A 27,496-nucleotide genomic window follows, 5' to 3' on the forward strand; every position below is an offset into this window, starting at 1 on the left:
TGAATAATCATTACCAACTCTACCACTCAGGAATAGTTATCTGATATTCAGATACAGAAAATGTGCCAGTCTGGGTATAACTAGGGTGCAAATTGAATAAAGGGAGATAAAATGTGAAGATGATCTACATACAGGGTCCCATTGGTTTGAGAGCCTAGAAACTACAATTGTTCTACAGTTTTCAGGTCACTTAAAGTGCTATTCTGGCAGGCGTTATGGCACAAGGGTTGCCTGAGGTTCCTGATACTATACAGAATGAAACATTTTGGTGTTAGAAAAGAAGAAGTCCATGGAAAGATGCCCAAATATGGCAAAATAATTGTATGAGTGTCTGAAGAAGCAATTGACTATTATGAGAATTGAACACAAAACCAAAATCAAAAGCAAAGTCCTCAACAATGCCTGCATGTCTTTCTACCGGGTACAGCCTTAAAAAGTAATTGTCTCCCTGGAACAAGTCAGACCATGACTGAGACATTGTATCTGCAACACCAGAATAAGCTTGAAAAGACTCTGACTTAACAAACTGAAAGGAAGGATCTTGCTAGAGTCAGTGGAAAAGTCAGAGAAAGATGACAATTAATACTGGATTCTGAATATCTGAGAATAAACAGAGCCTTAAATTTGGCATGCTGAAACTGCAGTGAGGCAGAAGATTAAATTTTTTAATGATCTGAAAAGTGCTCACCATCTTATTCCTGAATTGATAGAACCTAAACTCTGGCAGTCACTGTCACAGGTAAAAGTATAGGACACATATATAGGAAGTGCCTATTCCAGGGCTCAAATATATTTTTTTCTATCAGTTATGTTGACAGCAAGATGACAAGAGAAAGAACTTCCCCAAACAGGCCAGCTGGATCCAGTACAGCCTCATTAACAAGCAGTGGCACTCAGATGTGAATAATTAGTGTACAATGCTTATTAAGCTTTGCAGCGGCTCTGCCTCATTGTTAAAGGGAATCCTGATAGGAGTGCACTTAGTAGGCCCTGGAAGGAATATTTCTCAAAATTGTAAATGTAGTTAGTACATATCTTCTCTCTAGGAAGATAGAACATGCAAATATCAATTTGTGAAAAATTTCAAGGAATGTGATGGTCACTTGAGAGAAAAATAAAGCTGCACCAATTCTGAAGTAGATAGATTTGCACCTCATTCTTTCATTTTCATACAAATTGAGCACACAAGGTCAGTCCAAGTAATTCTTACACAGGGCTTGATTTGAGAAAGCATTTAATGAATTGAGTAACTCAGAAGTTAAAGAGAGCAAAAATTATTGTTAAAATGACAAATTACCCATTTCACCTGCCCTGTGTGACTAGATTTATTTCCCAGGAGAAACGAGCCAGAGGAAATGTTCACATTTGTACTTGTCCAGTTTGTAAAACAAAGTGCAGCAATAAAGAACTGTTTGTGAGCTCAAAGGCTCATAGGCAGTCACAGGCACAATAGATTAGAACACTACCATACTGGAAACGAGAGTCCTCTGCTACTGACAGGCATTAATGGGCTTTGAGAAACAGGAACAGAACGGGAGGTTGAGGAGATATCCTCATACCATCCAATAGCAAATACTATTAAATTCACTCCATGGCATAATTTACTGGAGCTCATAAAACCAACAAAACTGCAAGTCATGCCTATGATGAAGCCAAAGAAGAAAAGTGCACATGTTTATCTTCGTTTTTGCTCTCACCACAAAGGACAGTACCATGACATGCATTTCAACCTGCTGGATAGATCACTGTAATAGTGACTCTCTCAACTTGAGATCTGTATTTTCATCTTGATGAGGTGGAGAACAAAGGTATTTTATCCTGAAAAGGTACAGAAGGGAACTTTCCCCGGTGGTGAGCGGTCTGACAGCCTCCATGGTAGTCATGAGCTCTCAAATCTCATAAGGTTTTTGTAGATGTTCAAAGTGCAATCTTCAAATCCTTCTAACTTTCATTTTGGAAAAATGTCAGAGTTTACTTGAATGTCAGTGAATTCAACCTCAAGCTGCTTAACTACAGGAAGTGGTACTTCAGTAGGGTAGCTGACTGAAACTATTAACAACACTGTAGATTCTCTTCTTTGTATGCCTATTAGCAGAGAATGGAAGAGGCAGAATTTTAATTAGCTTCAGCAATTCTGTGAAGAAGTTCTTTGATCTTAAGTGAAAGACTGAAAAGAATGATCAAAATATGTAAATGTGGGCTTGACTTTGTAAAGAGAACTGTAAATTCAAAGCAGAATGTATCCTTAGGAAGGAAAGACATGCAGTATTGTCAAAAGAATCACAGAATCATTTAGGTTAGAAAAGACCATCAGGTCCAAGAACACTGAGACATAAAACACAGCTGTACAAGCAAACAATCATGCAATGAAATGTAATGAACAAAATAAGACAACAAATGTCTCTTAGACACCAAGATAACCAGATTCCAGAAAGTCCAGAGCGAAAAATCAGTTTGCCACAGTTGTCTATGGCAGTGTCATAAACTCCAACAAAATGAAACGTGAACAATGAGAAGAGATGAAAAAATCAACATTAACAAATATCTACGCACACCATTTATACAAAAAGGAAGGTATATTTTGAAACTTTTCAAAAGGACAGCTGGCTTGGGTCCTTTCACTGCCCAACATGCAACAGAGTAAACCTAAACAATACTTGTTTAGCTCAGTGAGAAAGTATTACATTGGTTCACATAAATAATGGTTTATGTGAAATAATTGGTTCCATGAGATAATGATAAGACAGGGAAGGATATCAGTGAAGATTCTGATAGCCAATTTCAAACTTTAAATTTCATCTGTTACTCAGATGATAAACCACTGAACAAATTATTTTTCATCTACATGTTTAAAATAAAATTCAGGAGCTAACTCAGAAAAATGTTATAGTGTGCTGAAGAATATACCACATTTAAGACAGAATGAACTGCAAAGACCTTCAATAAATCAGAAAGATTTCTTTTAGTTAATATGGGTGTCTTCAAAGTCAGTCCCTGCCTCTGTCAAGTCACCACAGGCCTCCTTCCTCCCTCCCTCCCAAGTCACTTCTAGTGTAAATAGTTAATGGCATTCAGAATGCAGTACTGTGTAATCCATAACAAGTTAAACTAAATTATCATAGCTGTTAGCATAAGTTTGAGAATATTTGTTCTAGTATTAGGAAACAAATTCAGGCAAACTCCTTGTCTCAAACACAGGACAATGTTCAAGTGAACAGACAAGCAGACTGCACAACCACCCTGATACCCCACTTTTGATGGAGTAAGAGCTCCCGTTGGAAGGGTCTGGGAGTAGTCTAATATACCCCCTCTCATCTCTACTTCACATACTCACCATCAAAGCTATTTCTTGGACAGGTGTTCAAAAGTTTCATATCCAGGATGGATGAATCACAAGCCGTTGTTGTCTAATAACCAAAATGGCTGCTGAAGTTAAACACTTTATGTAAGTTGCTTTTTCTGGATAGTTTTTCGAGTCACTTAGGGAAATAGTCAAGTGAACATACACTGTGTTGCTGTGTGCGTAGGTGTGTTTTTAAGTTTAAACAGTGCATTTGTAGGAGTTACCCGAAATCATACTGCAGACATTGAAACCTTCCACACCCTGAAACGGTGATTTGAGGAGCTAAAGATTCTCATTACCTTGAAGTACTTTCCAGTGTGCACAATCCTATTGCTACAGATAAAGGAAATAATAACAAAATGCACAGTGACATTAATAGAACTGTTTATGTATATGTAAATTAAACCCTGATTTAAAAATAAATTGTGTATAAATATTGCCATTGTCCTTGGGTGGGAGGACATGGGGGACAGGAGAGGTTTCAGGGTAGGGGTTTACGAGGAACAAGTCATCAAGTCATAAAAATCAAGTCTGTAAATACAGTTATTGGCTGATTAAACTATGCATATTTGGAGCCCATTAAATTCAGCAGAAATACATTTGTGAACTCAATTTCCAAGCACTAAAGAAAATGTGAATTGTTTTGTTAAAGGATGTTACAGCACTAATGATAACAATGCTCATGGATTTTAGCAAGAGAATTAACAAGCCTACACTTATTACAAATCAATTTGAATCACCTGCAGTTGGATGTAAATTAGGGAAGCTAAACCAAAGTCTTATTTTGAGAAAATACTATGTGAAAATGTTTTGCAAATACTTTTCAAGGTTTTAATTGTCACTCAGTTTCTAAGAGTCAACTGTACAGTGAGAGCTGCTGAACAGCTGATACCTGCCTTTGTAAAAAAAAAACCCCAAATGATTGGAAGTAAGACCTTTACAGAAAAAAATGAATCAAGGCTAATGGACTGGAAGAGCATACCTCTCTAGGAGTGCCTACCTACAATGCAGTGCTAGCCAGTCTCTCACATTTGTGATTCAAAAAGGTCTACTTCCAGTATGCACAATTTTCAGAAACTGAGGGACTCAAAATTTTATTTAAAATATTTCCAAAATGTAATTATACAAAGCTTGCTTTTTGTTAACAAAATATTTTAGTTTTTATAAAGTTTTTTTAATATTATATGGACACTTAGATTAACTTAAAAAAAAACATGATGTAAATTCTTTTGTTACTTATCAATTTAAATGGCTGTTCTGTTATTTCATCCAGAAACGCTTCTAGAGACAACCAGAAATTATTTTTTGGCACAACAATATGAAACCCCAGGTTTATTTCCAAGCTTACACCTGTGCTGGAGTTATAAAAACCTGAGAATTTAATTGGATGCAGGTATGGAGAAGGTTTGGGGCATGGCACACTTCAATACTTCAAAATTATTTAAAGAGAGAATCATGGCTATCATATGCAGTTCTTGAAGCTGGCCACTGTTTTTATGAAGCTGAAATATTTAGGACCACCTGCACACAATATCAACCACTCCTTTGATACAAATTATAGAAATGTTAATTTTTCTTAATATTTTATTAGTGACATTAAGTTCTTCACATTAGCAAAATCTAGGGAAAAAGGCTGCAACTGATGTGAGCTGTACTTCATGATGATTCTAACTCTTGTTATTTGAATACAAAGTCAGAATAAGTTGCCATTTGTGGTGCTTTTACCAAAGTTTGATGTAGACAAATATTTTTCTATTACTGACAGATGTCCGCATAGTCGCTACATGGAAGACACAATATCTACAATGTACAAATGCAGTCTTCCCTAAGGAATCACACAGAAACAACTCAACCCACACAGTGTTTTTCATTATTGTTATTTATATATAAGGTTTCCTAAGCCTGCATTTACAAGGAAGCCTGCATTGAGAAAATTATTCATACTGAATCCAGTAGAATGTGATAAGAACATTACAGCACAGTAAACAAATTCATGATCATTCACAGCGGTGCAGCAACTGTTTAAAAAAAAAAAAAAAACAACCAAAAAAACAAAAAACAGAACAAAATGAACAAATATACTAAATTAAAAAAATATTAATCACATAAAATGTCCATTGATACCATTAAATATGTGCTTTTAGTGTGTGACATACCTGAATTTGTAGATTACATTAGGAAAAAAAAACCTGTTATTTTCAATTACCATAGCATTTTTTTAAGGAATAAACAGTGCAGTTATTTCTCAAATGTTTTGCACCTTAAATATCTGTATATCCACATGAATAGTGGTTGCAAACTATTCATAATAAAATAAAATACTCTCAGCTACAGAAAAAATCCATAGATCATATAAAGTTTTTGATAAATTTAGTTGGGCAAATAGCAAATATTTGTCTTGTTTGGAAACTGTATTACTGTGATTAATAAAACTAAAAGTAGGAAAGTCTGGCTTTGAAACACAGCATTTTCTTCCTTGATGCTTGATCAAAAGGCAGTACAGATTTATGACGTGCTAATCTGCAGGCTAAGTTATCTTTTATTTGGGTTATGAGGATATTCTGATACGGTATCTCAGTGCTTTGGTAGTTTTATGTCTTATATTGCTCTGATAACAGTGTTCCATGCTATCAAAAGGATTCTGATGAGATTCATTAAGCACAAATGATTCTGTAAATGTTGAGTGATAGCCACCATTAAATCCATGCTTAAATCAATGAAATAAGGTGCTATACTTGTATTATAGGAGTAATTACGATTCTATGATTCTATGAAAAGGTAAGTTTTATTACCTGGATTATAAATGGGTACACCTAAAGAATGGTTCTTTGCAGATTTATGCAACATGACAGTTTCATATCCATGGATAGGAGAGGAGCTTAGTAAAAGGATAACATTTTCTTCTGAAGGAAATGTAGCTTGTGTGCTTGTTTGAACCTCATTCTCTATCAATTTTAACTATTCTTTGTTTTTGTTTTTTGTTTTGCTGAAGTAAAAGTGTAACTTTCTTTGTTACTGGTTACTACCCAGTTGTCCAAACTTGCAATCTATTAAATCAAAAGATTATTTAGTTAACAATGACAAAGCAATTTAGTAGATTTAGGTGATATAATCCAAATATTTGTATCAAGTACAGAAGAAGCAAATATTTTAGAAGAAATAAAAAGGCAAATTTCAATGCAACCACTCAGATACCAAGCCTCTTTGACTGGAGACAACATGCTTTTGAGAATTTGAGATGAAAGTTATTTCTTGACTGAGGAAGTAAGTACTCATGTATTCACATCTTAAGTCCACAGATGCTTTGAGATATGGATTCATTTGGACTAATGCCTTTATTTAAACTGGATAAATAAAATGGCTGGATTTGTTAAGGACTCAACACTCGGGGAACTTCAGAGATGAAATTATTCACAGCTATTATTTCATCTGGCACTGAACTCTAGTTCTAGCTATTTATATAAAATAAAGATGACTGTGAAAACTTATAGGTATCTTAGAGACATTTTATAAACATATTGGTAACATTCCTCAGAAAATAAACATTAGCAACATTATCACTGTATATGTTACTAGTAGTTCACATCAAAAAAAATTAAGACAGAAGCAGAATGTAAAATTAAAGGAACATCAGGGTTACCAGTCATTTCACATTTTTAAACAAAGGTGATTTATAGAATTATACAATCACAGAATCATTAGAGTTGGAAGGGACTTCTGAAGGCCACCTAATCTAGCTACCCTGCAATGAACAAGAACATCCAGAGGTAGATCAGTTGTCCAGGGCCTTATCCAGCCTCACATTGAAAGTCTCCTTGGATGGGGCATCTACCACATCCCGAGGCTACCTGTTCCAGTGCCTCACCACCCTCACTGTAAAATATTTTTTCCTTACATTTAACCTAAATCTACCCTCTTTAAGCTTGAGCTTTTTACCATAAAGAACTGTAACTTCAACATTTTAAAAATTATAATATAAAAAATGAGGATACCTAGAGAATAAGTGTTTATGTTAAAACACTGGAAATGTGTTTCCTTAAGAAGCAGAAATCAATTATTTAATCTTACCAATGATAGGAACTAAACCAAAACTTTTTCTATGTCAACCATCATTCCTAAGCATAGATTGACAATAATAAACTCTTTACAATGCCAAAAAAGGAAAATATTTTTAAGATCATTATACTCAAACTATCTCTCATGCACAATATAACTTATTTGACAAAAAATTCTGCGTTAGTCAGTGAGAACTCACAGTTAAAAAAAACAAAACTCTAACTCTCACCTCATGAAGCAGTATGTATTCAAACAACACTGAAGAATGACATACTTACGCAATTGGTTTTTCCAGTCTGCTCCCCTGTGATCCAACTATTTCTCCAAGCGTACAGAACATTTGTCCCAAAAAATCCTGAAAAGTAGTAACAAGAGAACTCAGAAACTGTGATTTCTACAGGGAAAAACAAAAGGTTTTCCATCAATTTAGGCGTTTCTTTAGAGTAAAACACATTCTACTGAATACCGTGTCTAAATAGTAATTGTGCAATTATATGTTCTTACGTTGCCTTTGTCATCAACAAAAATGAAACAGAGATGGAAAAAATTAAACTTTCCTCTTCAAAGAAGGTTTTAAGAATCTTAAGAACCTTCAAAGACATTATAAAGCTTTCCTCACTAAACTGGAGCATTTTAATAGATTGCTCTTCTATGAAGGACTGTACAAAGAGTCCACCAATTTCTTGAAAGTTAATTATGTTGGAAGGAGCTCAAGCCTGCACAGGATCTTTGTGAGAATTCTGGATTGACAATCCAGGATTTCTTTAATGCAGACATTATTTTTTATTTTTATAATTTTACTGTATCAAGTAAATTTCGTATTCCATCTCCTTGTTACATAAGTAGCAGCTTAAAAGGAATGGATTTTCAAAGTGTTGAAATGGATATTGAAAAAAGAATTATGCTGCTGTTCAACTCCTGAAAAGGTATACACGTGTGCTTAAATGTGCCCTTTATAGTAATATATCCCATTAAAGTTATACTCATGAGCATTATTCTTGTTATTAACAACAGTACAAGCTCTGTAATTCTCTCTAAGCATCTGGTATTAATTACATTCAAAAGTAAATAAATTAAGAAAACTAAAGCATTTCAGCAGAAGATATTGTAATAACCAGGAAAAAAACTTACATGCTTTGACAGATTAGGGCTCTTGGAGTCAACATCATAGCTTTAAAAACAAAAAAGAAAGTTATATCCAACTTGCCAGATGACAGATCTGAGGACAACGTAAAAAAATGAAAATCAAACAATTCCTTCAGCTATTTCAGTGTGAAATTTGCACAAAAAGATACATGAATGGAAGTCTCACCAGTAAGAAAGGCAAATCAAATCATTACAGATTACAAGACTACTGTTCACTAGCTATCTAAAATAAAATGGTTTTCAGAGTACAGGTTAATAAGAGAAATTATTCTAATACTCCTGTTCGAACAATGGAAGCTAGAAAAAAAATCAGAACAAAATTTCAAAATTAATCATTTTAACAGAAATCAAACTACATTGTGAATTACTTTCTTAGTCAAATGAATTGGAAAGCTACCTAACTAAATAAAAATAACTGACAATAAATCAAATTGCTTTTAGCAAGCGTTTGACTTGTTCTTTTCAGCTTTTTATCATAATCTTCTTCCTCCAGCTAGAAAATGTCACTGTCTTCTTTTCATTATCATGTCAGATTTTTTTTTTTAAATTACACAGTGAATTCAAGAAAAATTTTAAAATATTTAATACAGTAAGTGCTTTTGGGAATACCACTCTTTATACTAGCAGTCTTCCCTCATTGTCAGATAATCCCCAGTAATATTTTTACCATTTGACTCAGTAATAGAATTGAAAGAGTACTCTCAGTCCTCTCTGCATGTTTCGATTCCCACACTGTGGTACACCAGCCATTTGGGCTGCCATAACTGCCTGTTGGGATGCACTATGGAACAGATCAGAAATTAGGAGGATGGGAAGCTGGATGTGGTGCAGTACAGCCATTTTTACAAACGTATTTGTAAAAAGAAGAAAAACAATAGAAAGAACGACTACAGGAATCACTAACTGTTGGTTTCTGAAAAATAGTAACTGCACATTGTCTGGTGAAAGTGAGCAGAAACAAACCAAACCAAAAAAAAAAAACCAACAAACCAAAAACCAACTGATAGCTTGACCTCAGGGCTAGCTAGGCTACTGGAACAAAAAAAAATACTTCACTGGCAAAACTAGTAACAAACCATCAAATAGCAATGCAAAGAAGTCCGAGGCATCGGTCCTATATGATGTACACAGGGGCTCATGCTCATTTATCAGTACCCTCATAAGAACAGGAATCAGAGATATGCCTCCCTTTTTTTTTTTTGCTGCCAGAAACTGAAATCTATCAGGCCTTTCTCTCTTTGAAAAATAACGTTTTGGCCAACTGTAGTACACAATTTTACTGAGGAATTTAAAAAATAAGCCTTCCAAAGATGCTTCTTTCTTGACCTATATTGAAGTTCTAATCCATCAACAGCTATGAGTCACATTTTTAACTACAGTAATTCATTTCCAGTCAGTTATAGGACTTTGAAGTGTAATCACAGGCTGGCTATACAATAAGGCAAGAATTAAAAAACATTACTTGGCTTTGAGATCAGACTTGTGCCTGTCAACAGTAGAAAGCAGGCAGGCCTTTCTTTTAAGTGCAGAATATGATGTTTGCAGCTTTTTGTAAATAAAAAATCAGAAGTCCACTTCTGAGTACACGAACAATCAAACAGGAGATTAACTTTGCCCTGTAAGCTCCAACTACTTCTCAGACTACACCTATCTAGAAGTTCTTCACAGACTTCTCTTTCTTTGCTTCGATTGAGTCAAACATTCTTATCCTTAGTTCATTTCTTTTGCTCTTCTATTGAACTTTCTCCTCCCGTAACACACATGCAGCCTACAAGGAACAATGGATAGCCAAATCAGGACTCCTATACCACCTTAACTTATTTCTCTCTTATTTCTAAAATGCTTCATCTGATCCTGGAAAGGAAACCTCTATTTCACAGTGACTAACGCATACTAAAAGAAAACTTAAACAGCAGGAAACAGTTAACTCAGCAGATTTAATTATACTGCATCCCAATTCTAGAAAAAAAAAAAAAAAAAAAGGAAAAAAAAACCTCAACACCAGGTTGGAACCAACTGTACCTGGCCACCTAGAAGCATCCTGCAACCTATCTTGGCATTCATTTAACTCCTTCAACAGTTGAAGTCTAGATGGAAACAGCTAGCTGCTACCTGTGCATTGGATACAGTAGTACTTTTTCTCCCTTCCTCATCCTTCCAACAGTCCTCATTAGCTTAGGCAGCATTGTGACATGCTATAAAAAGACTAAAAAGCTAAAGACTAAAAGCTAAAAACAATTAGACATGATTATTTTATTTGCTTGTTTCTATGACATAGGAGATACTGCTATTCGAGAGCATTTCAATACGCTCTGCTAGCAACTTAAAACAAAATCAGTACAAAAGAAAAAACACATGTAAGTTTATTAATACTACTAACATACACGTCTAGCACCATATATATTTTCCATTACTGCAGGAAAAATCCACACTAATGCTCTATTTACTTTATGCCCTGATGAATATACAGATTGATTTGCATTCCAGAACTCCAAAAAATAAAAATCAAGAGATTGTAAAATTTGCTTTGAAGCAACTACTTAGATACAAAGACAGCAGATGAAGGCTAAAGAGTATAATATTTAAAAATGGCTTTACAACAGACTTCCTGGGAGATTTTAGGAAAATAAAGAAGTGCTTATTCCTTTGCTTTGCTGTCTACAAGACAGAAATGTTCTAAAAGCAAACTACTTAATCAATATTATGAAAGCAATGACTGACTACATTTTGATTAGTTAGAACTTACCAATTTCTGAAAACTCAGTCATTGTTACATATTTATTTCTGAAGAAGAAATGCTAAATCGTGTTTATTAATTTGTTCAATGTCAAGAGGCACTATTTATTTTCAAGTTAATTTTGTGCTTTACAAAACTCAGTATGTCTACAGAGATTGTACTATTAGAATTGAAGACTGTTAACTTACAAATCAAATCGCAGATTCTCTCTTTCTTCAAAAAAGTAGTCCATTATAAATTTTCTTACAAAATCTGGATTTAAAGTATTGTCAATTACTTCCGTTCTTCCAAACTGGAAAAGAAAAGTATCAGTTTAAGGCAAGTAATTTAAGATGCTGCAATTAAGAAGATTTCCACAACTGCACTATGATATGAAAAAGCATATAATTTTTTTTCTTAAAAAGATGTCAACAAAGAAAACGATTCTGTTCACGTGAAAGGACCAGTTATCCATAGATGAAGACAGCCTGGCAGAAGAACTCATAGATCACCACCATGAAGGGTGGTGCATGCCCTGTGTCATACAGTAAAAAAATTATAAATGCTATTACAAAACTATATAAGCTCCTAAAGTGAATTAGAATCCACAAAAATTTGAGGAAGAAATTCAATAGCACAAAAACCCACTTTTCCTTCATGAAAGACAATAGCAAACAAAAGCTTACACAGACTGCTTATTTCGGGTAGATTTAAATATCAGAGAACATAGTTCTTCTGCTAGAAGCATACCATTTTTGCACTATCCTACTCCTATTTCACCTTTGTTCAGCTCTCTTTTTACATCTAATCTCTGAGCCTTTTCCAAAATGCCTTTTTTCCTCTCGGTGTTTACACCGAGCTCTTGATGAGCTGAAAATATTTTAGATAAAGAAGATAACTTTTGATTGACTTCAGTTCATAAGCATCACAAATACAAATAACTGATTATAAAACTACAGCTCTGTGTTGTAACTGTTCTTGTATTTCTGTATTTTTGAAACAGATAGTAAAGCAAAAAAGAGTAAATAAATGACATGATCATTTCATTTTGTCCTCCATATCGAATATATCAAGACATTCTAATAGAGCCTACTGAAAAGGTCACTGACACTTTCCTGAAAGATCATCATTAGCAACTTCTCAAAACTGCAGTCTGTGACTCCAGTCTTCCAGCGAGTCAAAGACTGCCAATTGCTTAACTGACAGGACTGAATTAAACCCAAAAACGCAGACAAGGAAATAACAGGACATTTGTTTTCTTCTAACTGAGTTTTTTGAGAATTTGTTTTGAAGTTTCCATATCACAGGTGTGGATGCAGCCACCACACAGAGCCCAATTTTCCTGCTGGAGCTCAGAATATTTAAATTAACATCTACACGGTATGAAAGGACAAGAGCATACTCCGCTGTTGCTTCCTCTCAAAACTCAGGAATTTCCGTTCTTTACTCGATTCTCATTAAAACAAAACAGTAAAGAACTCCAGACACATTATTTCTGTGATTTAAATAAATTCGATTACTTTCAGCAACTATTTTTTCTCCTAAAATACCGGAATATCTTCCAACACCACTCATTCACACTGGCCATCTAGAGAAGTGAGCCTGTATCCAAGAGCATGACTGCTTTGTGAAAAACAATCACCCACCTCAGGTATAATGAAATATTCAACAGAAACTGACACATCTTCAAGACATAATATTATAAAGTCTCAAAAACAGGAACAACCCTCAGAAGTGGCATGGTGGTGATTGGCATCTTTAAATAGCACGTTCAAATTCTATTAGGTAAGTTCACTTTGTTATCCTGTGAGATGTTCAATCATGACAGTGCTATTCAGAGAGATTTATATTCCAGCATCTCCCATGAAAGACAAAGATGCAAGACTATCTTTACAACAAGGAAGACCCTCTCAAAATTAAAAGATGAAGAAAATTTAACACATAGTGTCAATTAGCATATTGCTCTGCCAAACCTTTACCTCAGTTCTTAAAAGACAGGTAAAATGATTTCCTGATCTCACTGCAAACTTGAGATCCCCTGTAAAAAGGCTTCTAAGCATGTCCTTGAGCACCAACTGTTTAGAAAGCAGGATCAAGAGCAAACACTGTATTTCTTCAACTCTCCTAAGCCAAAGCCATTGTTACGAAAGGGGTAAGGCACTGTTTGGAAGCTTGTCAAAGAAATCTCCAGAGCGCTAAAGATACGGGATATTCAACTGGAACACACCGAATCTCTTAAGAAAGGATTGGCACAGGATCCTGGAAGCAGATCAGAACAAGAACAAATATTTTCATACAGTTTGCTTCAAAGGAAAAAAGTCAGTCTCTTGAGAAGACTGGAGGTATCATTAGAAATATTTGAATAAAGTTGACAGGTAGAGTGCTGTAAAAAACACTTTTGAATCAGCACTGGTCACTGTTACAGCTAAGTATCAATGAATGAGAAATGTAAGCAGCACTAGAAAGTTGGCACTTCTATGGGAACAAGTATGAGTGGGGTACACGTCCGGGCTTAAGTCCTCTCTGCTTCAAATTTGCACGTGAGCTGAAGTTTCTCATCAGTTTTGAGGTGAAATAAATCTCAATATTTATACAGAAAATTGTCCCCTGTCAACTACACATATTAGAGCACTGAACAGTACTGGAGGTCAGGAAAAACTGGAAGCTAGAATGGCTGACTAAATGAAATATGCAGCAATATCTATGCAATTGGTACTGTCTGAAGGTATGCACTGAGAAGCTAGTCTGACACAAGTTTCAAAGCAGGAATGAGAAATGAAATCAATGGGGCACAAGGACCATCATTTTTTCTGTTCTGAGCAGGAGTATATCTCATCTGAGGACTGTTTTTTCCATCTCAAGTTTCCTACTTCTTGCATTTGCACTTTCAAGCAAGCTAGCCAAATACTCTCTAAAACCGGAATTGGCTGCATGCAGAAGAAACTTATACATAAAATGAAATCTGATGAACACTGGTTTACTCAAGACAGAAAGGACTCTGGGCATTCAAGAAAATGTGTACCAGGTCCTAGGATGATTGTTGTAACTCGCAAAGCTACCTGAGGCACACCAGGTAAATTAATAAAACTTAGTTGTGGTTCTCTCTCACACTACATCCAACAGATTCAGATGCACATACGCAAAAACATCAATGAAAATATTTCCCAGTATGTGTGGATTTAAGTAGTAAATTCTCCTAGAAGACTCCTTAATCACCATGCAGGAAAAGAAAGGTTGTATATTCATAAACTGATCATGCCTCTTGATTGATGACAGACATGGAACATCAACTACTTCTGTAGGAAGCCCATTTCAGTGTTTGCCACAGTAAAATTTTCTCAAAATTTCTCCTCCTCATAAGTTCTAGAAAATAACAAGGTTACCTCTTAGCCTTTTTTTCTCCAGACTTGACAATTCAAGCATCCTTAGCCTCTCCTCATAGGACATACCTTCCAATCCTTTTACCAACTTTGTTGCTTTCAAGGAACAAAGGAACATCCTTTTTTTCAGTGTGGAGCTCAGAACTGTACAGAATATCAAAGGTGAGGGCATACCAATGGCTAAATATAGTGTCAGCAGGCAGCATCACCTGTTTTGACTGGCTGTCTACGCTATGTTTAATGCACCCCAGAAGACACTGAGTTGCTTGAGTGTGCGCAGAGAAGAGCAACGAAGCTGGTGAACAACTAGAAAACAAGAGATATGAGCAGCAATTGACAGAACTGGGGTTGCTTAGTCTCTACAACCGTTGCAGTGGGGAGGATGTCAGCCTCTTTTTTTAGGTGGCAAATAATAGGAGGATACAGTCATTAGTTGCTCCAGGGGAGGTCTAGTTCGGACATTAGGAAGGAGAAGGCAGTGAAGCAACAGAACAGCCTGCCCTGGAAGTAGTGAAGTCCCCATCCTTGGTGGCATTTAAGATATACATGGATGCAGAACTAAGAGACATGGCTTAAATGACAGTACGCAGTCGGCTACGTCAACAGTTGAACTGAATGATCTTGAAGGTCTTTTCCAACCTAAATGATTCTAACCTAAATGAAGAATGTGACTGTGGCTCTGAAAGAAGAGTACTATAAGGAGAAACAGATGTGCCAAAGATTGGATGGATAGCTGGAGAAGGTCCTGAAAACAAAACTGGCAATCACAATAAGGTCAAAAAAGCCCTCTCTCTCATTACATTGATCCAGACTTCCTAAAGTAATGAAATTAAGACAGAGCTCACTCTTGAGCAAATTGTTCTTGTTGGAGTAGGAAGCAAACAATTATTTATTTGATGAACCCAATAAAAAATTGCTCTCAAGAATTTCAGAATATGTCATTCACTAGAAGGATAGTAAATGGACTCTTAGAATAAAAGAATAAAATGCATGACTTTCACTATCTGTAGACAGACTGTCCATTCTGAACATTCAATTCTCAAACACAGAGCTGTTCTTCACTGAAGAGTTCAATTCTCAAGCATATTCCACATTGCTCCAAGGTTCAAGATGCTACTTTGAAGACCTGAGTTTCACTCATCAAGAAATTGCATACACTGTTCTCATAGTGCTTGTTAAACACATAAGAGAGATGAACCCCTGTACTTCAGGCTTTAATGCAAAGCTCTGCTAGGTAGTCTCCCACTCACTGGATGCTAAGAAAACTTATCAGCAGGCTAGAACACAACAAATAAGGAAAAGCTGATGGAGCTTGGTTTGTTCAGTTTGGAGAGGAGAAGGGTTAGAGAACATCTATTGTCACTGCCATCCTCTAGTATACCTAAGCAATACAAAGAATACAAAGCCAGACAGTTCAAAGAACGTAACAAAAAGACAGGACACTTCTATCAGAAATGAAACCAAAGAAAATTATGATGGGACATAGTGAAACAAGTCTCCAAAACGAGTGATTAAGCTCTGGAATAGGTCACCCAGAGACTTGTGCAGTCTCTGCCACTTAAGTTTTTCAAACATGATTTGGGAAAGGCCCTGAGCAACCTGACATAATCATGAAGATGGCTTTCCTCCTTGAATCAGGAGGCTGAATTGAACATAGCTGATGAGTTGGAGGCTGAATAACACAAAGATTCTTTTCACCTAAATTATTTAATGACCATGTCATATTTCATATATCAGGTTGTTAAGTTTTATAGTTCCATTAGAAATAGCTCTATGTATGAATCTGAAAGAAAAGTTACTTTAAAAGGAAAAATAGTTGCTACTTATAAAACGGTAATGTCAGTTAATTTTTAAAAACAAGAGAATATAATAAATATATACATAGTTTCGGTCCCTTCAAATTTGATTTTTTTTTTTTTCCTTCTAGAAAACAATATTCCATTTAAACCAATATCCACGTTACATCTGGGAAATGTTTTGGACTTGATTTGAGAGCCAAGACAGAAGCCTATCAGGAAAAGAGGAAAGAAGATAAATATGCAGCATGCTGCTGATTAGATCACTGAGAAGAGAGGAGGCCTGACAATGTGTGCTACGCTGCTACCTTTAGAGTGAAATTCTTTACAGTACTCAGAAGACTGAATTCAGTACCACAGCTAGCTTGTCTTTAACTTTAAATTACTTTTCTAATATGAGGCTTCAGTTTTTCAACTGTTTGCTTGTTTTTCACAGGCTACTTAAACAGTTCTGTTACATTAAACTAATATAATTAATTACTTGTAGGATGAATATTAAAATTTATCTTGTAGATGACATTAAAATACTGGCCTCTAAAAACCATCAGGCTATATTTTTAATAAGATAAAGAAAGCATCATCTTTTTAAATCTCTTTTCCAAATTAACAATGGCTTTTTAAAGTAGAATAGGTTATTTCTATAATCCAGTGTCTTACAACTAGTAGCATAGCAGTTAATTAATTAATTCCCTTCATGGCCTAATTTGCCCACTGACAGTTGTGCAGAGTTAAAATCTTAACATGGCCAACAAGCAAATACCTTTAGAAATGTCATTCAGGAGAGAAAGAAAATCCATTTAACTAATTAAATGGGGGAAAAAAAATTGGAAAAAAAATCCAAAAAAGCAATCATTTTTCATATTTCCTAAGATGAAGATACTTTGCTACCTCCTAATGCAAGTTCTCCTGGTAGAAAGGAATTTTATTTATTTATTTAATCATCTTAATTTTTTTACCATCTCAATTTAGTGATCCATTCCAAAAGGCTTTGAGGTTGATGGAAAACCATAAGCTTCATTTTGATATCAAAATATTATAGAACACTAGTGGGTTAGTTAAAACTATATAGTTTTATAGTTATACTTGTCTATTGTCTATTCTGTATTTCTCAATCAGAAGATATAAAGGAACTACAATGACCTAAAAAAAAATTAATAATAATAATACTAGTAATAATAATAATCCCAATAAATGTTGATTATAAAGCATCTAGTCCATTCTTCCCATTAAGACAGCCTCTAAACTCTACTAATGGAAAACTCGAAAGTGTATCTTATGGAGGTGAAAACAGTAATGAAATTGTAGATGCTACAGTGAAATACATAATCACTAAACATATCACTAAGTGCCCACTTTGAGCACAATCAAAAAGATCACATAAAATCTTGCGGTCATAGGGGGAATATATGCATCTTAAAGATCAATTTATTAATGTAATATTTAATTACCATTTACTAATAAATAATTGTTTATGTTATTACAATAAATACTGAGTTGTAACTATACAGGAAAGAAAACCTAATTTTCTGGATGAAAACCTCTTGCGAGGTCCCAACAAGTTCCTGTGACTGACTGATGCATACAGCACCTGCTGAAATGATCTAGAACAAGGACTGAAATAATTAAGGGCCAAAACAAATAGATTTTTTCAGAACTGCACCTTACCATCAGTGGGTATTACCTGTAAAATTCCCACTGCTAAAATATTTCACCAATTTCTATTATTTACTTAACATTTAACTTTAAACTGCTCTGTTTTTCACAATTAACATCCTCTTTGAAGTGAAGAAATTCACATTATTTCTAAATATTATTTAAGCCTTCTACAGACAGCAGTAAGTTATACTTTGTCATATTTTGAATGTGTCCTCACAAAGTAAGGCAAAGTGAGTGTTTTTAAATCCAAATATTAGATTCTGATGATACATTTATTGCTAATTCTATTACTGGAAATATCTGATGATCACACTGCAAATAACAGAAAAACTGTTTTGAAAAATAACAGCCTATTAAGTTGAGAACTAAACATTTTAATTGTTTGCAGAGGATTTGGTGTACAAGAGTAACATCAAGTAAAACACTGGAATCTGTACCATAAGCAAACAGGAGTCAATGCCCAGAAAACATCTACTCAGAAATTAAATTGAGAACTTCATTTAACTGCTCTACTGAATCACTTCAGATATCCTAGTTGAGGGGGGGAAAAAAAGCACATTGGTAGAATAGAGCACTAGGGAAATTATGGAGATTACGAAATGATTTAGTAAGTTTATGATCCCCAGGCATCTTCTGCAGTCTTTGAAAGAAAATCATCAGGCAAAAGAAGCAAGATAACTTCAATAAAGGAATAAAGAATAGAGAAAAAGTAAAGAATGCTGACATGACCGAACACCATTCTTTAATGTCCACAAATATCATCGGGGTGTTATTATTTGTCTTGTAGTTTTCTCCATACATTTCCAGGTGGTTTCCACCTCCATGAGCTAATGAAACTCTAAACAAGTGTTTTAATGCAACAATATGACACATAAACAGACACTGAAATCACAGCATTACTGCATTCACCACAGCAGACAGAAAAAGCACAGAAATAAAGATATGCGATAATCCATCCAATGTACATTATCAACTAACTTTCTACCTGCTGCTATATATATATTTTACCACTGGTATAAACATCATACATCATAACAAATGCATATCAAAATGCAAACCTGACTCAGTCCTTCTATTGTGACAACCTCTGAATTTTGACTGTCATAACAGCTACTAGGAACAGGATTCTATTCACTGAACTTTGCATCCAAAGCAGTAGAAGTGTTGGCTTTTGATTATCACTTGGAGGCATTTTGAAAGAATGATTCATCTAATCTACTGTGGACATCTAAATTAGACACGATTAACTGCCCTAAGGAAGTTATCTTCTTTCACTAACTATAAATAGTTTAAACAGTCAAAGGACTTGTAAATATCTATACCTAGATGATAGACAAGATAATTATGTTTTAAGAGTGGAAAAAAAAGGTAAGATTTTCTATCAACTGTCTTGTTGAAAGTCTGTTTTAAACGGTGTAATTCCTAAACTGGCACATGATACCATAACCACATGCACTCTCTCGTCACTGAGAAGATGCAATACAAGCACGCTATCCTATTTTGCTTTGATTAGGAAAATAAAATTGCATAAAACAATACAGAGCTGTGAGGTGGTAGCATACTTCAAGCATTACAAACTTGGATCTATTAAAAAGGAAAGCAGATGGAATTTTTTTGAAGTAAGGTGATAATGCCATAATTTGACTGTCAGGACAATTACAGTAAGTAAAATGATTAATACCTATTAAACATTCAAAAAATTAACAGTTAACAACAGAAAAGAATGAAAATTCCACAGAATCATATATCAACCTTAGACAACAACAAAAAAAGAATTTCTCACAGCTAAATCCTAGACCAAGGAACTACCTGGATAACTTAATGACTTCACTACTTCACTGCACTGAGCTGCTTATCGGCACTCGAATGCCTAAAGGCTCCTCCGTTTCCAGAGTTAGCTATCCAGACATACAGAACTCTGCACATCCATTACTTCTGACAATTTAGTTAAGATTAGAGAGTTCCCACTTAGGTCCTCAGTCTGACATTTCTTTACAGAAATCATGAGAGGAATGTGATCCTGTAGGCATACTGAAAGCATGTCGGGTACACAGTACAGGACTAGAGAGAGCAGTAAGTTAACTACAAACGATGAGCTTTTGTCTAAGGCAAGAGAAAAATCCAGTTCTGTAAGGCTGACAGAATAGAAATCCACATCCACCCAGTTTCATCAAAAATTATCTTTCTCCAAACAACTACCACGAATGCCAAAAATAAGGGAAGAGGTTTGATTTCTGTTACCCTGGCCACTTCAGACAGTAGAAAACATAAAAAATACCAGTTCTGAAAACAAGAATATCACAGCTGCTCCTTTTTACAGTGAGCAATAGCAAGACAGTTCATTCCTCTCATGGCTCTTTAAGTAACCATCAATCCTCCCAGTAAGGCAGCTAAAAAGCACATTCCATGAGGAGAAGGGAAAGATGACCACCCTTCCTCCAACACTTTCACTTCTTTCAAAGAATAACATTAAAGGAAAAAGAATTTGATAACTACGTACAAGGAGACAGTTATAGGATGTATATGTCACTCTTTCTCCCTTTCTGCCTGATGAACACGTTTTCAGCAGGACCTTCTTCTCTCAAACACTGTACCAACACTATGCTACCACATCTGTAGGTTACTTTTGCTGATCCTAGGCATCACAACAGCTATATCATTCCATAGATCTTGTACTGCTTGAGTTTCCTCCTCTCTCGTATTCACAAACCTTGTTCCAATTGATAGTTCAACTTCACATATCTCACAAAAAGTATAAAACAGGAGAATTACATATTTTATTTTACTTCCCCTTTTGATGAAAAAAAATGGGATACAGATACGAAAACTGAGAATAATGTGACTAAGTACTCATCACTGGGATGTAGGGCTCCTACCGTTTAGCATGGCAATCAAGAGGCTATGACATTCCTTCTTCAGCGCAAATGGCAAGTATTTAATGTACTAAAAAAGTTTATACACACACGTGTGTGTGTATATATATATCTTACCTCTCTCCATTCTTTGTTTCCAATGGCTTGTGTGTACAAAACACAGACTGTGAAAGGAAAAAAGAAAAGATCATTTTGAGAATTGAATGTTGGTTTTTTTTAATTAAATAAGTTGATTTCGTAGTCTATTTTGCTGTCAAAACCACTATCTTGGAAAATCAAATATTAGTGTTTCCCCTCAGTTTTGAGTATGTCTCCCTAGATTAGTGACAATTCTGGTTGTTGCCACAATGAATTGTGAAACAGAGTGGTTCTAAAATGGGAGGTGACACTTAAGACTGGCCTTCAGCAAATCACCTCAAATCTTTAGGAATAAAATTAGATAGAAGCAGGTTTTCATTAAATGTGCATGGTCTGTCTATCCCAGCTAATCCATTGCATAATTATGCTAATTTATTTCTTCTTTCGGGAAATGAGAGAATTAAAATAAAAACAAATGAGGTCCCTACTGCAATGAGACAGCAAATAAAAGTGGAAAAAGGAAAAAATAGTTTGTGAAGTATTCTTCTTTAATTCTGCTGTAAGCTCTTCTCACATATTTAAGGATATTGCATACATATCTCTTTATATTAAAACATAATAAAAACTGAATCAATTACATCTACCTATGTAAGCTATGTTTGAAACATCAAGAAGCATCATCTCACCAGTTTCACTCTGCTTACAGATTTGTTCTTCTAATACAGAACCCACTTCACATTAATCTGTAGCTTTCATCACAGAGGTACAGTTAATCAGGTCTTCCATACACCAAGTACAAGTATAAGCACAAATCATTTGCACCGAATGAATACCGCAAACTTCATTTTCAACAGTTTTGAATGAGTTGTATCTAACAAGTGTAAAGCAGTGATATCCTGAAACTCTCACCGTTTCCTAAATAAGGAAAATACAGATACACAAACATTTCTCTCTGTCAAATTCTGCTGTGCCAATCGTTACTTTTCAACAGAAGACAGAAATAATACTGTTTTGAGTTTCTGTCTTGAACAATAAAAGTAGAAGGCTGGTTTTCTTCTCAACAAAGTCAGAATCATCAACTGATCTAAGCAGAAATGAAGTCAAGCTTCAAACTGTTTTCTTCTTACTTGGAAGGTAAAACACAAAAAACACACTAGGAAGAGTGGAAAAAAAGTAAGATCAACATTTCAGCTTGACATAGAACTTAAAAGTTAACACAATTCAACTTCATTTTTTCCCAATAAGATATCGTGTAGAAGAAAAAGCTTTTATAAAAAAAAATCAAAATCAATTTCTGTTTTTCTCCATTCACTCTAAATGAAACCTCGGACAATCACACTACTGGCTTTGGTTCCTGATTATAGTAGGATGAATCCAAAGCAGTGAGTCTATTTTTACAGCTCTCTTTGGAGAAAATTGCTGAACTATATTATATAAAGAATGAAGTTTAAACAGGAAAACAAAGTAAAATGGAAGCTACAAAATCAGCTACGGAGATGTCCGAAAGTTACTAAGTTTCTGACCAACCTTTGTATCTATTAAGATCTGTGCCAAGATAATCCTGGCAGATGTGGGAAATGTTGTCAAAGGAAATTTCAACATATAAAAACAAACTAAGAAATATTCTCTGGAAATACTCCTAGAGCTAATATGAAATCATACACTCTCTCAAATTTCCCTTCCACTTTCCCCACTGGCAATTCTTTTTTAAATGAACACCACAAATTCAGCAATGATGAATATTTTCTATCTTCAGTAGTGGTTTCCAAGAAAGCAAATATGTTACTAATTTCAAAAGCAGATATAATAACAGATTTCATCCATTTTACAGAGATCTTAAATCTAAATTTTCCACTAAATACTTCTCATACCTATAACCTCACTTGAGAATACAACTGAAACTCATTTGCAGAAAACGCCAGTCTTTATAGATAACGTACACTTCTGCTATTCAAATATTTTTATTGTCTAGATTTTTCCTAAACATAATAATTTTTCACCATTGATTTCCTGCTCTATTTTTTGTACTACATGCTGCCCTGTGTATTAGCATTAATACACTACATCACGTAACAACTGTGCACCATAGCTGTCCAAAAAAGAACATAAAAGAGGAGAAATTTAATATTAAGATGAAGAAAGCAACAAAACAACTGTAAAATATCCGTTACTATCAAAGTTTCAGAAAGGAGGCATTCTGGCACTACCTTATCTCTTCAGTTTATGAAGCCAAATGAAAGAGTTATGAACAAAAAAGCTAAAAAAAGATTAGAGCTGAATAATTTTAGTCTTCTGCTGTGGTTGATGAGATGGAAGTTGTGCAATATAAAAAAAAACAGTAAAGCTCCACCTTAAGCCTAATTCAGTCTCTTATTCATTTTCCATCTTCTGGAAGGCTGCTCATACCTCTGCTAGTATGAGTTTTTCTGTGGTCAGTTCACTATAATTTGGACTAAGCAGTGCTATCCTTCTCACCTTTTTACTGCCAGTCATTAGTGGGTTTCTGTTCCCCTCCATTCCCAGTAGCTTCCCCGTGCTTCCAAAACTACATTCCAGGACTGGAACCACATCTCTAGCCTAAGAACCACTTATATATTTATTTATAAACTTAAATGAGGAGAAAAAAAAGCTAAGAATCAATAGTATGACTTGCAATTTTCTGCTATTTAGCTGGTTGCAGCTACGGCATATATGAGGGCTGCTCCGAAAGTAATGTCTCTTATTTTATTACACTGGCCTACGACATCAGAGGTGGATGTTGGTGGTATGGCAGTGGAGGCTGAGTCTTCCGCCCAATATTCCATTACATTCTGTTGCTGTCAACAAAGGGGCAGTCTGACAAAATAGTGTTGGACATGGAAGTGCATATGAAGCAAAGGTGTGTCACTGAATTCCTCCATGTGGAAAAAATGGCACCCACTGACATTCAATGGCATTTGCTGAACGTTCATGAAGACCAAACAATGGATGTCAGCACAGTGGAGCAGTGGGTGGTGTGTTTCAGCAGTGACAACAGTGACCAGAAAGGCAAGCCGTGTTCCAGATAGTCATGCACAGCATAAAATGAAGAGTGCCTTGATCAGCTCATTGAGAGAAATTACAGAATTTGTCAGATTACAACCAGGGTGCTCTGTCCAGAGTTGAATATCAGCTTCAGTGAATTGGAAACAACAGTGGTAACGTTGGAATACTGCAAAGTTTGTGCCAGGTGGGTCCCACAAATGTTCACGCAGGAACACAAAGAACACCACATGCAAATTTGTCAGAACCTATTGAACCAGCACAAGGCTGAAGGTGACAGTTTCATGGATCACATCATTACCAGTGTCAAGATGTAGCAACTCTACTATGGGCCACTGTGGCAGCCTATGGAGTGGCAGTATGTGAATTCCCCATGGACAAAAAGTTTAACAGTGATACAGAAACATGCATCACATAAACGACATTTAAAAAAAAAGGTCAGTCTTGGCTCTAAAGAAAAGGATCACGAAAGTCACAGACTTTCTCACAAATACTTTGCAAATTTAGAATAATTTAAAACTTTCTTCTTCCTTTCCTCTAAAACTGATTGACCCCCAGACTGTCGCATAATTGTCTAAATTACTGGTGGTATGATTTATTACCCTAATGGCTTTAGGAGAGGTTTCATAAAGATCCCCGTATTATACTAATTACAGTAATCCTTCTAAACAACCTTTTCAAAGTCATTTCCAACTGGAGAAATGAGCTTTCCCATATGAGTGCTTCCAGGGGAAGATACCAATAGTCAGAAATGTTAACATTTAGTAATCTTAAACTCTGGGGCATTTAAGACAGTGTCAAACTCTGGATTAATTAAATCTTTCAATGAAGAAGACAGCAGATGTTTCAATGGTTACAGATTCAATTCTCAAAACAGAGCAGTCTCCCACCTCTTATTTTCCCATGTAGTTTGAGCATCCCTTACCCTACACTGGTCCTCTCCCACTAAATGCTTATGCCTTTAACCTGGAAACTACTCTAAGTGTTCACCACAGTTTTTTCCAAGCATAAAAGCTTCCATTCCCTCACAAGAAAGTGTCAGCCACAGTACAGTAGGCCCTTTCTCCACGGTAATCTTCCCATGAATTTGTACCCAGTTCAAGCAGGCTCTTTGCTGACCACCTTCTACACCTTTTAGTCAGAGCTTCCTGAAGGTCCTTTTACTCCAAGTGTCATGAGATTCTTCTCATTGTTACTTTCTTTTATGGATACATCCTCCCCAGGAGGACCTGGATTCTACCTTTCCAATCTTTCCTAAGACACTCTAATTTCTATTACAATACTCAGCAGTTACAGGGTTACACAAGAGGACGTTCCATCCTAACCGGTGCTGCTGCCACAGCTGCACAGTAGTTTGGGGTGGCTCAGTTTGGTCAGGAAGTGCATGGGGAAATAATTTTGCCCAAATGCCTAAAAGAAAATCTCATTAACAAATCTGTAGCTCCTTGGCAGAAGGTTTTCTCCATGTCTCATTGTGGAATCACTGCTTTAGCTCAGACTCTATGGGAAGTATTAAAAAAAGAAGAAAAAAAAATGTGGATATTCTCAAAAATATTGCTAGGGTTTGAAATGCAAATTAGAATTGGCCTCAAAGCCAGTGAGACCTTAACATACAGAGCAACTTTGTGTAGTTCTACCTTTTATGAGATCTGGTGGCTGTAAATCCATTTGGCCTAAAAGTAGATCTTGTGAAAGCAGTAAAGTGTTGGATTTGAAACCTTTTTTAGCTAACAGGATAAAGTTACTGTATTCAAGACCAGTGCAAGAATGGCCTTTGTCCAAACAGACACTGAGGAAAGATATGCTGCTACACTTCCAAGTACAGAAAAGAACAGCATTTTTTACATTACACCCTTCTAACTTCCACAGTTATATTACGGCCATGTGTCTGCATTCAAACGAAGGGCACTGGCAGCAATCTAATTAGCTAATAAACAGCCTTCAGAATACAAATTCTACACTGCCTGCAGAGTATCCACCATCAAAGCCACTTTGCCAAGTCATTTCCTGAGTGCAAATACAGTATAAGCATTTCTAGAGGTAAGTTTTCCCCTTCTCTCTTTACCAAGGACTGCAATACTGTATTCCATGTTTGTATATAGCTAGCCTGAGACAGATAGGCCTAACTGACACAATAACTGGGCATTCACAATGTAAGCCCAAACTTCTAAAGTACGCCATCAGTTTGAATTCTTTAAATAAGCAGTTTACAAGAAACAAGAAAATACTGTGTTTTGAAGTGATAGGCAAGATTACTACACTTCAAAAAATACATGCAAGTAACTTAATTCTACAAAAATATCACTGCCTTACATCTCAAAAATATTACAAAGTTAGATAGTAAGATTTCTCCAAGTTTTCCCGTCCCTTCCCTGCTGTGGGCCAACCAACAGCCACAGTCCCTTAGGGGTATCCCTGCCCCAGTATGGTTTGCCCACAGACCACAGCTTCTTTGGAAGTCTTTTGCATGGAGTGTTGCCTTTCCAGGTCGCATTCCGGAAGCATATCTTCAGAAGCGTGGTTCTGGGAGTACTCTCAGCAGCTGTGTTTCTAGCCCCTAGCTGCTGCCACTTTCCTTCTGAAATGTGCTTGGCAGGGCTTTGTGTGCTCCTCTGGCTGACAGAAGCTCTAGCTAGCACTGGTTATTCACGTAGCTTTCAGAGTTGCCTGGAAGAAGCTGTGATAGTCACAGAGTGGATTACAACCTCCTTCCACACAAGTTGCACTGCTACTCAAATCCTGAAATTTATACCTAATACAGTTTCCCTACAGTATCCCACCAGGACTTGGTTACATGCCCAAACACATGATGGAAGCATGTCTGTCTCAGGGCCTATTTCCAGTGTCAATGAGTACAGTATATGGTATTCTAAGGAAAAAAAATAAAAAAGCTTAGGCTTACCTGAAAGAAAATGAATCTACAAATAAAAAGTTACAGAGGGTTATAGAGGGGTCTAAATTGACCGAAGACAATATAATCTAAGCATTAGTCAATAAACAATACAGGAGTACTTTGATTCACCACTATCAGGGAAAAAAAAGAAAAGAAAGAAACACAAAAATATTCTGTGGTCTCAGGGCCTTGATAAGCTATTAAAAAATCTTCAGTATGGGAAGGCATCATTTTTAAATCAGAAGCCCCACCACAGCTGAATTCATGGGAATGAGGTTGTTGGGATACAGTCATGCATTAACAAAACTGAAGAGGTAGTGTGACTACCTCACATATCTGGTAACATGAATTCATTAAAGAATGGATTATTTTTAATCAGTAAAGATCAGTTCCCTGAGACAAATTAATGCAATTTTATTTTTCCAGATTTTGATTCTCAGATTAGCAGACACTATGCACTAACAACAAGCACTTCCAGTTTATCTAGAAGTATGCTGACTAGATTTGAAAGCAATCTAGAACAGATACATAAAAGAAA

The 27,496-nt window shown here is 35.7% G+C and overlaps 1 protein-coding gene across 1 annotated transcript in view; it reads right to left on the bottom strand.

Moving 5' to 3' along the window:
- The window catches only part of CPNE8 (copine 8), a gene marked incomplete at both ends in the record, with an annotated part of 92,195 nt that overhangs the window by 51,193 nt on the left and 13,506 nt on the right, over positions 1-27,496 (bottom strand). Inside the window, 4 exons of the mRNA XM_079541777.1 lie at positions 7,678-7,754; positions 8,531-8,570; positions 11,471-11,574; positions 21,084-21,130. Coding sequence (XP_079397903.1) covers positions 7,678-7,754; positions 8,531-8,570; positions 11,471-11,574; positions 21,084-21,130 — 268 coding nt within the window. The remainder of the gene's footprint in view (positions 1-7,677; positions 7,755-8,530; positions 8,571-11,470; positions 11,575-21,083; positions 21,131-27,496) is intronic.

This window comes from Tetrao urogallus (assembly GCF_951394365.1).
Source record: "Tetrao urogallus genome assembly, chromosome: 1".
In the NCBI taxonomy this organism is placed as follows: domain Eukaryota; kingdom Metazoa; phylum Chordata; class Aves; order Galliformes; family Phasianidae; genus Tetrao; species Tetrao urogallus.